Raw genomic sequence first — 13,138 nt, forward strand, 5'->3', positions numbered from 1 at the left:
ATATGAATGTGATGGAGTATTATTGCTCAGTAAGCAATCATGAGTAGTTCAGAAAAAAACGGGAAAGACTTGGTAGAACTGATGCTTAGTGAAGTGAGTACAAACAGAATACACACTAACAGCAACTCTGGGTGATGATTAATTAAGATAAACTTAACTCTTCTCAGCAGTACAATGCAAGACAATTCTAAAAGACTTGTGATGGAAAATGCCGAACACATCCATGGAAGGAACTATGGAGTCTGAATACAGAACAAAGCTTACTATTTTCTATTTTAAATAATTTTTTATGTATTATGTTTTTTCCCTTCTCTTTTTGATTTGATTCTTCTTTCACAACATTTAATATGGATATATGTTTAATAGTAATGTATGTTTAGCCTATATTCTGTAAGAAGGAGAGAGGTTTAGCACGAAGAAAACCATGAAACTCAAAACATTACAAAAATAATTGTTGAGGGGCAGCTAGGTGGTGCAGTGGATAGAGCATCAGCCCGGAGTCAGGAGGAACTGAGAGTATAAATCTGGCCTCAGACATTTAATAATTATGTAGCTATGTGCCCTTGGACAAGTCACTTAACCTCATTGCCTTGCAAAAACCAAATAAAACAAAAGATTGTTGAAAACTACCTTTCCATGCAATCAGGAAAAATAATTTTAAAAAAAGTATTATGAGAGTAATACTTTATTAAATTCCCTTAACATTTCATCCTTACATGGCAAATACTTTTTCTGAAATAAAAATGAAATTAAACATGACAAAAGACAATAATCTTGTTTTTATCATATAATCAATATATATTTAACCTAACTACATTTAAGAATATCATTCTGTGAAGTTGAGAAAGCTCAATGTAATTCTTCAAGTCAAATTATCAATTACATATTTATTAAGCAACTACTATGTTCCAGGTGCTGAGGACACATGAACTCATAAGAAGCTTATATACTAATGGATGAGCAAATAAAAGTAGTATGCAAGATGTCCTGGAGTAGGATGATCATTTAGGAGACTGGTTATCACCAGTCATGGAAAGTGGAGAGAAAGGGTTGAATGAGAGAGATACTATTGATATTGTAAGAATTGGCAAATTATACCATATTTGTAGTATAGAAGAGTAAAGAATTAAGAATAATCTAAGATTATGAACCTGAGACACTAGAAGGTTAAAATTACTTTTGAAAGAAGTAGAAAAATTTGGAGAAAGGACAGAGAAAGATAATGAGTTCAATTTTTAGACATGTTGAATTTAATATTTATCTGAAGATACTCACTTTGAAACATTAAATAGTCAATTAGTGATATGAGAATGAAGCACTGGAAGAGAATGAGACTGGATATGAGAGTCTTCTAAACAGAGATGATAGTCAAATCCATGAAAGCTAATAAGGCTTTTGAAAGTGAAGAACCCAGTAAAAGGGTCTATGTCAGAAATACAGATTAGTGATAGGGATAAGCTAAGAAAAGAAACCAAGAAGGAATGATCAAACAGGTAGGAAGTGAACCAGGATATTGTAGTGTCATGAAAATATGGAGAGAATAAAGTACAGAGGAGGAGAAACTAGTTAGCAACAACAACTAATAAGAAGACAGTTATAAAGATTAGCACATAATTACATTTATTAATAGCAAATATATTCCCTTAGGTAGTAGCCTTGAACAACAATCTACTTCTGCCCACCTGATGACAATACTGGATGACAACAATTGAGAGAAATATATGGCACCACATTTGGTTATTTAAAAAAGGTTAAAGGAGCATATACACATACAAAAAAGGACAGACAAGGGAAAGAAGGGTAGAATAAGGCTGCCTCCCTAACAATAATATGCTTTTCCATCAACAGTAATTTTATGAAATCTTTTTCACCATGAGAATATGATGTTATATATAGTTTTCTTCCTTCCCTACGTATATAACCTTTGGTAATGCACAATCTCTCTAGGACTCAGTTTTCTTCTTTGAAAAGAGGTTAGACTAGATGGCTTCTAAGGTTCCTTTTAATTCTAAAACTATTATCCTATAGAAGTACATAATTATCTTAATTCTAAGTCCAGAAGAACTCACATGTTTTTCTTTTTGCCTAAAATGATGTTCTTTATTTTCATTTCTATAATTTTATTCATTCTTTGGTCATATTGTCAATATTTTAATTGAATTCAATACTTACTAAATGGCCACTGTGCACAGTGTCAGGCACTGGGAACACAAAGACAAACAAAATCATCACTGTCCTAAAGAAGGTACGTGGTTCTACTGGATTATACAATGTGGTTATGGGTAGGTAAATACAGGCCAATATTTTTGAAGAGGGTTCTAATAATTGAGAATGGGGGCAACAATTAAGAAGGTGATATCTTTTCTCTCTTCCCAATATTAACTTTTTATTTGACCAATTCAATTCTATACTATCTGCAATTCTAATCCCTTGCTCCTGGGGTCCTAGCAAAGATCACACACAACCAAACACAAAAATGTTTTATTCTCACCTATGATGATCCCACTTACAAGCTACTGGTTAGAGTCAGTTCAAGTTATAAAACTGCCAATCTATGCTCACTATTCACTTCTATTATTCAACTTAATTTTGTCACTCTTCAAACCTTCCACATTATTTCTCCTCTTATCCTCTAAGCATACTTTACTGAGAAAATGGACTCTTCCTCTTCACATGTCACATATTTTGACCTCATCTTACATTATTCCCCCCATTCTCATCTCTTAAGGAGAGGTAGCACTTCTCAAGGAAAAGTCAATTCCTTTACATGTAATTTTGATCATATTATCTCCAGTCTTCTCTAAAAACCTACCCCCAATTCCTATATACTGGTTCCTTTCTGGCTGCTATACATAAACCCAATTTTCCTTATACTTTGAAAACCCTGTCTTTATTCTACCAGTCCCTCTCTTTATTGCTTTAGGTCTCTCCATTTTTCAGCTAAATTCTTTGAAAAAGTCACCTACATAGGGGCGGCTAGGTGGCGCAGCTAATAGAGCACTGGCCTTGGAGTCAGGAGTACCTGGGTTCAAATCCTACCTTAGACACTTAATAATTACCTAGCCATGTGGCTGGCCTTGGGCAAGCCACTTAACCCCATTGCCTTGAAAAATCTAAAAAAAAAAGTCACCTACACTAGTGGTCCTCTGCTTTGCAGCATTTCTTTGCTTGTCATCATCTCCTTCCTAGTCTACATACACTATTTTCTGTAAGTTTTAATAAAATTTCTCCCATTGATTTCCTTTACCTATCTGCTACTTCTAAGTTTGCTTTTTGAGATCTTCATCAATGTAATGATACTTGACTGATTTATGCCAAAGCTTTGCCCCTGGGTTGCCCTTTCTCCTTCTTTTTCTCCCAACTCTCCCTTGAATAACTTCATTAGCTTCTGTGAGTTTAATGAATACCTTCATGCAGATGATTACACAAATACACACACACACACACACACACACACACACACACACACACACACTCACACATGAATTCTAGTCTCTCTCCTGAATTCAAATCCTGTATTTTCAATTGCTTATTAGGTATTTAGAATTGATTATGAAAATAAGCATTTCAAAATCAACATATCTAAATTGGACTTATCTTTCCCCCAAATCCCTCTTCTTAAACTTCTCCATTTCTATAAAAGGTACTGTCATCTTCCTAGTCATTCAGGTTTACAACTTCAGTTTTATCCTTGACTTAACCCTCTAGTTTATGCTCCAAACTTCCTGCATCTCTCTTCACATTGTCACTACCCTACTTTCAGGACCTCACCTCTTCTTTTGTTTTTCAACTTTTCTATCTTTTTTTCCATATTACTTACAATGGTCATGTTGTAAAAGTAAACACAAAAGTGTGCTTCAGTTTTTATTCAGATACCATTAGCTCTGTCTCTGGGACAGATAGCACTCTTTATCATAAGTACATCAGAGAAACTGCTTCAATATCCCCCCCGCGCAGTTGCTATTGCCAGCTGTATTTCCTATACCCTATTCCTCCCCACACCCATTTACTCTGTCCTTTCCTTCTGTTTCTCCTCAAAAGTGTTTATATAAACTACCCTCTTCCACAATCTGTCCTCTCTTCAATCAACTAACTTCCACCCCTTCCCCTTCTTTCTCCCATCCCTCTTTTCTACTATTTTCCTCTAAGGTAAAATAAATTTCTATACCCAGTTAATTGTGCATATTATTTCTTCCCCAAGTCACTTCAGATGAGAGTGAAAGCTCACTCATTTCCCCTCTCCTTTCTTTCAATTCTATTGCAAAAGTTTTTTTCTTGCCTCTTTCATGTGAAATAACTTATCCCATTCTACTTGTCCTTTCCCTTTCTTCCAACACATTCCTTTTTCACTCATTAACTCTATCTTTATATTACACCTTCATATTCAGTTCTTTCCTGTATATAATTTATATATGCTCCTTCTAACTGCCCTAATAAATAAATATCAGTATCTTCCCATGCAGGGATACAAACAGTTCAACATCATTAAATACCTCATAATTTGTCCTTCCTGCCCACCTTCTCTATGCTTCATCTGAGTCCTGTACTTGAAGATCAAAATTTTTCTTCAGCACTGGTTGTTTTAATAGGAAAGTTTTAAAGTCCCCTATTTCATTAAATGTCCATCTTTTCCCCTGAAAGAGGATGTTTAGTTTTGCTGAGTAATTGATTCTCAGTTGTAAAATGAATTCTTTTGCCTCCTGGAACCAAGTCCTATGAACCTTTAATGTAGAAGCTACTAAAATCCTTTGTAATCCTGACTGTAGAGCCATGATAATTTAATTGTTTCTTTCAGGCAGCTTATAATATTTTCTCCATGATTTGGGAGTTCTGCAATTTGGTTATAATATTCCTGGGAGTTTTTATTTGGGGATCTCTTTTCAGGAGATTGGTGGATTCCCTCAATTTCTATTTTACCCTCTGCTTCTGAATAGCAGGGCAATTTTCCTGGAAAATTTCTTGTCAAATGAAGTTTAGGTTCTTTTCCTGTCATAACTTTTAGATAGTCCAATAATTTTTAAATTATATCTCCTAGGTCTGTTTCCCAGGTCAGTTGTTTTTCCAGTGAGAATTTTACATTTTCTTCTAGTTTTTCATTCTTTTGGTGTTGTTTTATTGTTACTTGACTTCTCATAAAGTCATCAGCTTCCCTTAGCTCCATTATGCATTTGAAGGAATAATTTTCTTATCTCCTTTTCTATCTGGCCAATTCTGCTTTTTAAGGTATCCTCCTCATTGACCTTTTGGACTGCTTTTTCCATTTTACTAAATTGATTTTTAAGATGTTATTTTCTTCAGTACTTTTTGTATCTCCTTCACCAAGCTGCTGACTTGGTTTTCATGATATCCCCTCACTGCTCTCATTTCTCTTCCTAATTTTTTCCTCTACTTTCTGTACTTGCTTTTCAAAATCTTTTTTGAGTTCTTCCATAGCCTAAGATCAATTTATATTTTTCTTGGAGGCTTTGGATATAGAAATTTTGACTTTGTTATCTTCTGACTATGTATTTTGATCCTCCACAGGACCAAAGTAATTATCTGTGGTCAGATTTTTTTCTTCAGTTGTTGACTCATTTCCCCAGACTTTGGTTTTAACTCTGTTAAGGTGGGGCTCTGCTTTCAAGGTGGAGAACACACTTTCTGGGTTTTTAACAGCTGTCTTCAGGGTCACACTCTCCCCCTACCCCCAGATCTCAATTCCTCCAAGGACTTATAAGAGACTGACTGGTCTCCTAGCCTGTGCTCTGGTCTGTGGATGACAAAGCACTCCCTTATGCCCTGTAATTGTGAGAAGGTTCCTTGCTCCTCTATGGGTAGTATGGGGCCCCAGACTGTGACCTGGACCTGAGTATGGCCAAAGCAGCAAAGTCCTGCCTCAGGGATAACAAGAGACCTCTTTAACCATCCGTCACCTGAGCACTCTGGAAGAAGTTGCCAGGTGGCATCGCAGGCCCGATCCTGCTTCCCACGGATGGGCTACACTAAGGCCTGTGCTGGACTGCGCTCCCCTCTCACTTTATTGCAGCAGTTTTCCTACTGACCTTCCAAGTTGTCCTTGGCAATCCCTGGGATGAGAGATCTGGAAACTACCTCCATTGCTAGGGACCCAAGTGCCCCCAGGACTAGAGCCAATTTGCTCCAGAGTGGTTCTTTTTTAACTCAAATGTAACAGACTGTTCCCATGGAGCTTCCAAGTTGTCTTGGGCTGGAAAATTGTTTCACTCAGTTTTTCTGTGGGTTCCACCACTCTAGAATTTGATTAGTCATTATTTAGAGATCTACCATTAAACTACAAGTTCCTAGAGAAGGACTATCTTTTGGTATATTTTTTATTTTCCAGCACTTAGCACAGTATTAGTACACAATTGGCACCAAATGTTTATTGAATGACTGATTTTCCTTTAGATACAATATGGAATTAACAAAATGATTTTCTTATTAGTTCCTTCTACATGGCACTGCCAAGTGAATCTTTGTACTGTCTATCTTTCATGTTTAAAAGCTATCGCTCTTCATCTCTGTCTCTCTTAGAAACCCAAGTTTCCTTCACATTCAAGTGTCACTTGCTAAAGTGTTCCTGATTCCAGGTGGATGCTGATGATGCTTTCTCTCTCTATTTCTCTTCCAGCTAGAGGTAAGTTCCTTGAGGACAGGACAGGTATTATTACACTTTTTTTTTTTTGCTTTTACTGCTTCTCTTTTATACAGTCTGGAAACATACCTAAAATGTTTGATGAATGCCTCTTGATTGATTAAAGGAAGGCAAAGATTCTGAGACATGGAAATGAGTAAGGAATATATTATAAGCTTTGAAGAATTAAAAACTTTTAATTCCAATAAATTAATATTTGAACTTCCCATAGCTTTACTTTTTTTTCATAATGAAGGAAGACAGTAAAACTTTCTTAGTTGCACTCATTTAATTTCCATATTTACTGAAACCAACACGGCTTTAGCCCTTTCAATATTCATTCTTACCACATCCACACTGTTGTTAATGACTTCTTTATGTTGGTGACTAGCTTACTATAATCTTATTTTCAGAATTTCTATCACCATGTCATTTTCATATATAAATTACTCAGTTCACTGACATCTTTGTTTTCAAGATGACTGGACAAGTTTTTGAATGACTGATTAAGATTTAACTTTCACATTCAAATCCAAATCAAATCAAAGTGTCTCACTTTGAAATTTAATCTTCTTTGTTCTGGTGAATTAGATGAAAATAAATTATATATCATGATAATATTTCAAAAAAAACTTGTACATAAACCACTTTATATTAACTTATTGTAAACAATAAAAATAATGTATTTAATAAATGAACAAGAGATTTGGGGGATCATTCAATTTATAAATTCAAACCCAACACACGACTTCACCTTTTTTTTGGTTTTTGCAAGGCAATGGATTTAAGTGACTTGTCCAAGATCATATAGCTATATTAAGCCTCTGAGGCTGGATTTGAACTCAGGTCTGAGTCCAGGGCCGGTGCTCTATCCAATGCACAACCTAAATGCCCCCATGTTCTCATTCTTGTTCTCTCTCTCTCTCTCTTTTGGTTTTTGCAAGGCAAACAGGGTTAAGTGGCTTGCCCAAGACCACACAGCTAGGTAATTATTAAGTGTCTGAGACCGGATTTGAACCCAGGTACTCCTGACTCCAGGGCTGGTGCTTTATCCACTGTGCCACCTAGCCGCCCCCCCCCCGCCCATGTTCTCTTAAAGATTCAAAAATATTTCATGAAAACTGTTGAAGTCTGTATTAATAATTACTTAAATTGCCCTAATTTAGAACACTTAAAGGATTTCTCAAGTAAAAACATTTTAAAAAATAAATTTCTAACTTTACTTTGGATTTTATTACCATAAAAAGCAAATATCTAATCACACAAATATTAATTACCATGTACATTAGTTCAATAAATTCTCAACAGTGGATTAAAAATAAGCAATTAAAGTTAACTGACAATAGTATAGCTGCACATAAAAGATCCATGATATTATCACTGTAAACCAAAACAGATTTCAACCCTTGTACTCCTTTCCATCTATGAGACTGTTGTTCATGCTCTCCCATAAATGCCACTTCTTTTCCTTAGTAATCTCTCCTGTACCTGTAGATACCTTTCTATTTTAGATCATCTTTAATTCTAAGTCTTCTGGGAACAGACACATATCAGTAGGAGAATATTCTAGAGGGAACATGACATTGGTGATAGATACCATAGAAATCTGGAGACTTAAGATTTATTCCCACTTTCCATTCAGTTTGAGTTTTCTAACTCCACTCCAATTCTAACTAACTGTCAAGTTCTAGTGTTTGTCCAAGATTACACAAACCAACGGAGTAATATGAAGGGCATGCTACAATCCTAGCAGAATATAATTTTCATACACTTAAGTTTTTCTCAGGTTAGACAACCATCTCTTTCATATGATAAGGGATATTACTGAGGAAGCTTTGTAGGAATTCCAAGCAATTGGTCTGATGTTAATTGTGAACAAAAGCTTTTGTAGAATCTCACTATAAACTGGAAATCCTTCTTTTATTAGTACCTTATAAAAGCAAACTTCCATAACAAAGACAATATATTTCCCTGTTTAACGGTTTTCTAGATATCAAATCTCTACTACTTGACATAATATCTTCCTGTTAGATATAGTCTTAAAATTCTGACATAAGGGAAAGAGAGCACTTTATAAAATAAAAGAATTCAATGTTATTTTTTCTACAGAAAAAAACCCAACTTCCTTAAAAATCAATAAAGGGGCAGTTATGTGGCCCTCAAATCCGGCTTCAGTCACTTAATAATTGCCTAGCCATGTGACCTTGGACAAGTCACTATAACCCATTGCTTCGCAAAAATCCCCGCCCCCAAAATCAATAGAAAACTACGAAATATGATCATATAAATCTCAACACCCCAACCAACCATGAGACAGAACTCAAATTTCTTTCTTAAAGTGGGAGATGAATGAACTTTATAAAAAAGAATCTGACAGATATGAGGAAGAAGTAAAAGTTAAGTTCCAGAAAAATGGAAAGAGATAAAAAAAAAGTATGTGGCAGAGAGTCTGGACTTAATTTTTAGACCGATCAAGCCAAAAAATAAAATCTTCTGCAAAATATAGATAATTTGGCATTCATATTATTTATTAAGTACAGCAAATAAAAAAAAATACAGAATCACATGGACCTAAGAAAGAAGAGTTCAATGCACAGAATCATAAAATAGAGCTCTAAGGAACATAAAAGATCACCTCTAATCACACTTTACAATTTAAGATTGTTATATTAAAATGACTGGCAATATTTTTACCCATTTTATATCTCAGGAAAATATTTAGAAAAGGAAGAATTAAATCTATTTGAAAAGAATTTTCTCCAATTTTCTCAGTTTTCATTCAAAAAGAAATATTTGCTGAAAGGTTAAAAAAAGGTACTTCTCTTACATGCAGTAGTATTTTCCCAAAAAATACTGACTAGTTATTCTGACTAGTCTATTTTTCAACTGGCTGAAACAATATCTTTTTTTTTAAGGTTTTAAGTGGCTTGCCCAAGGCCACACAGCTAGGTAATTATTAAGTGTCCGAGGCCAGATTTCAACTCAGGTACTCCTGACTCCAAGGCCAGTACTCTATCCACTGCGCCATCTAACTGCCCCATGAAACAATATCATTGGAAGAAATGAACTTTCTTTTATCTACTTAGTATTAAATTTGAGGCTCAAGTCAAAAACTGATCCTAAACTGAAAAAAACCACATGTATACAGAGTAAAATCTTCACTGCAATTATAAGTATTCTAAATACTTTAATGCTTTCACTGACAAAAATTTATTACCCTGAAAACGTAAAAGTAAATTTTTAATAAAGAGGGATAACTTAAGAATATTAATATTTCATCTTCACTTACCCTTGCATAGTGCAATTCAACTCCATATAGTTCTAAAGTTCGAGCTGTGTTAAGATAATTGAATTCTGCTTCTGCAGGAGATAAGCCTCTGTAAGAACAACACTAGATTAAAAATCAGCTAAGTCTCAACTATAAGTATACTTTGTGTATATGGTATTTTCCAAGAAATTTAAAAATTCCTTGATACTTAAAATGTATTGGGGCCTCCTATGACCATCATCTAATGACAATTTTAATCCAATGTGGCACAAAACTACATTGATATTAAGGTGACAACCTTAACTACTGGAACATATAGGAATCAAGAAAGCTTTTATTGTTTTTTAAAAGGTATAATAAAAGTGAAAGAATAGTAAGGACCTACTATGTTGCAAGCACTCACAGTATCATGGATATAGAGCTAGAAAAGACCTCAGAAATCATTTAATCCAATATCTTTATTATAGAGATAAAGAAACTGCATTCCAGAAAGATTAAATGACTTGCCCAGGGTCACATAGGCAGCAAACATCAGAGTTAGAATCTGAACCAGTCTGCTGACTCCAGAGCCAAAGTTATATTTCCTTAAGACATAGTTTATGTTCACAACCATTTAGTAGGAAAATTAAGACATGCAAAAATAAATTTAAAAAATGGAAAACAGAAAATAAGTACACAGAAGCCTTACAAAGAAATTACTAAGTTAAAATGAGGGTATGGAATAAAAGAAAATAGAATACTTTAAAACTATCCCACTGTGATTGATTTTCACTCACAGATTATATACAATTTTAGCAACTTTAATAATCTGACGTTTCAATCAACAACATATTAAAAGCCATACATTGGAAAGGAAAATGCATAGAGGCAGATACAAGGAAAAGTGACAGTTGACAAGCATCTTCTGAGGAAGGAAGTAAGAAAAAAATTACTATCATTACAGCTCTGCTTAATAACTTAAGTCATAAAGATGATCTTGAATCTCTTTAGAAAGATTTCAGTTCAAATGATTAATAAATTTTTAATGTGTACATAAGCTTCATTTACCTAAAAATCACTTATATCAGATTTATAGACAATGTCTGAAATATATCAAATAGACATTTTAAAAATATCTTTCTGAAAATCAAATAAGCAAAAAAACCTTTAGTGTTTAGTGTTTACCCAATTACATAAATCTCGTTGAGACTTTTACACTTATATGAAATTTTTAAAAGCAAGTTTATTAAAAAATCTATATATAATAACATTATAAAGATGGAATCAATGGGCAAAAAGGAATGTACTGGGAGAAATGGAAAGAAGAGGTAGAATGGGCTGAGATATTTCATGTAAAAGAGTCAAGAAAAAGCTTTTGCAATGGAGTGGAAGGTGAGAGGGAATGAATGAGCCTTCATTCACATCAGATGTGACTCAGAGAAAAAATAACATACACACTCAAAAGGGTATAGAAATCTATCTTACCCTAGAGGAAAAAGGAGAGGAAAGAGATGGGAGAAAGGGGATGGGGGAGGGGAAGGAAGGATGTGGGTGAAGGGAAGGAACATCATGGGGGAGGGTGGTCAGATACAACACACTTTTGAGGAAAGAAAAGGTGAAAGGAGAGAGAAAGAATAAAATAAATGGGAATGGGGAAGAATAAAATGGAAGGAAATACAGTTAATAATAGCAGCTGTGAGGGGGAAAAACAAATTGAAGCAACTTCTCTGATGTTAAAGAATGTGATCCATCCCAGAGACAGAGCTGATAGTATACAAACTGAAAAAATTTGTACATGCATTCTTGTATTTGCCAAGTTATCTGAAAGTTATTTTTCTAAGTAGGAGTATCTCAGAGGCAGCTAGGTGGCTCAGTGGATAGAGCACAGACCCTGGAGTCAGGAGGACCTAAGTTCATACACTTAATAGTTGTATGACTTTGGAGTCCTCCCCCAAAATAAAATAAGTAAGGCTGTCTTTTAGATTGCAAATTTCTGAACAGGACAAAGTCAAGCGTCCAGAAAAAACCAATTAACAACAACTTTTTCATCCATGGATGCACATATACTACAGATGGATAAGTTGTAAAGTGTTAGAGGGTTGCTTTTATTTGTCCCATGAATCTTATGTTGTTCACTTGCTTTAAAATGCTACAAAAGTGAATCAATAGTATAATCTGATTTTAAATTGGCTTAATAAAAATGCACAATGCAATACCAGCTAAGTTTCACATATATTTCACTTGAAAATCTACAAAAGTCATATTCAGTAGAAATGATTTTCAAAAATTTGTTACTTCTAAATTTAGTATCATTCAACTTTTTTGCCCTCTTCCTTATTCTCTTTTTTATTTTGTAACAAAGAATACCAAGAATTTGCAAATAATTACTGAGGAGGAATGATAATGAAAGGTCCTGTATATTGCATGATACTTTGTAAGGGTACATAAAAAATCTGATATAAATGATGCATTTAAAAACTTAATAACTTAAAAATGGGTAAAAGAATATTTTTGTTTAAATTAAATTTGATATGTTGGAAGTAATCTGGATTTGTTTTATCATTTCTCAAATAATGACCCTTTTTATTTCTAGTTCTTTGCTAAAACAAAAGAACTACTATATATATAGATCTTTTATGTTAAAAAAATTCTTTTGGGGGAATAAGCCTAATAATATTATGAGGTTACTGGATATGAAAGGTTTAGTGACATTTTAGATAAGGTTTTAAACTGCTTTCCAGGAAGCTTAGAGCAATTCACAGGTCTAGCAACAGTGCAATGGTGGGCCCGGTCTCCCAATTGTCTTTATCTTTTTTAGCCATCTGTGCCAATCTGATAGGTATACATCATAACCTCAGTTGTTTTAATACAATTTCTTTTACTATTAGTTATTTGGAGTGGTTTTCCATATGGTTATTGATACCTTGCATTTCTTCTTTTTTGGAAACTGCTTATTCTTATCTTTCTAATGAGGAATGACTCTTTCCCCCTATATATCTGAACTAATTATTATCAACTATCTTAGCTATAACTCTTTTGTCAAAAATAATTTTTTTTAAAAAAGTTAACTTTCCTTCTAATTTTAATTGCATTTATTTGGTTGCATTTACTTTTCATTTTATGCAACTTCCTATTATATTATTATTAGCATCCTTTTTTAAATGATAGCATTTTAAATAACTATGCACAAACCCCACTCCAGATTTTAAAGTAAGTTTCTGTGCAGCTCATAAAAATTAGATAATAAAAAAACTCAAATT

The 13,138-nt window shown here is 34.0% G+C and overlaps 1 protein-coding gene across 5 annotated transcripts in view; it reads right to left on the bottom strand.

Annotated features, from left to right (window-relative positions):
* PTPN4 (protein tyrosine phosphatase non-receptor type 4) overlaps positions 1-13,138 on the bottom strand; it is a 255,843-nt gene that overhangs the window by 94,627 nt on the left and 148,078 nt on the right. For all 5 annotated transcript variants that reach the window (XM_074214982.1, XM_074214981.1, XM_074214985.1 and 2 more), the window contains exon 8: positions 9,921-10,008. In XM_074214982.1, coding sequence (XP_074071083.1) covers positions 9,921-10,008 — 88 coding nt within the window. The remainder of the gene's footprint in view (positions 1-9,920; positions 10,009-13,138) is intronic.

This window comes from Macrotis lagotis, chromosome 1 (assembly GCF_037893015.1).
Source record: "Macrotis lagotis isolate mMagLag1 chromosome 1, bilby.v1.9.chrom.fasta, whole genome shotgun sequence".
In the NCBI taxonomy this organism is placed as follows: Eukaryota; Metazoa; Chordata; class Mammalia; order Peramelemorphia; family Peramelidae; genus Macrotis; species Macrotis lagotis.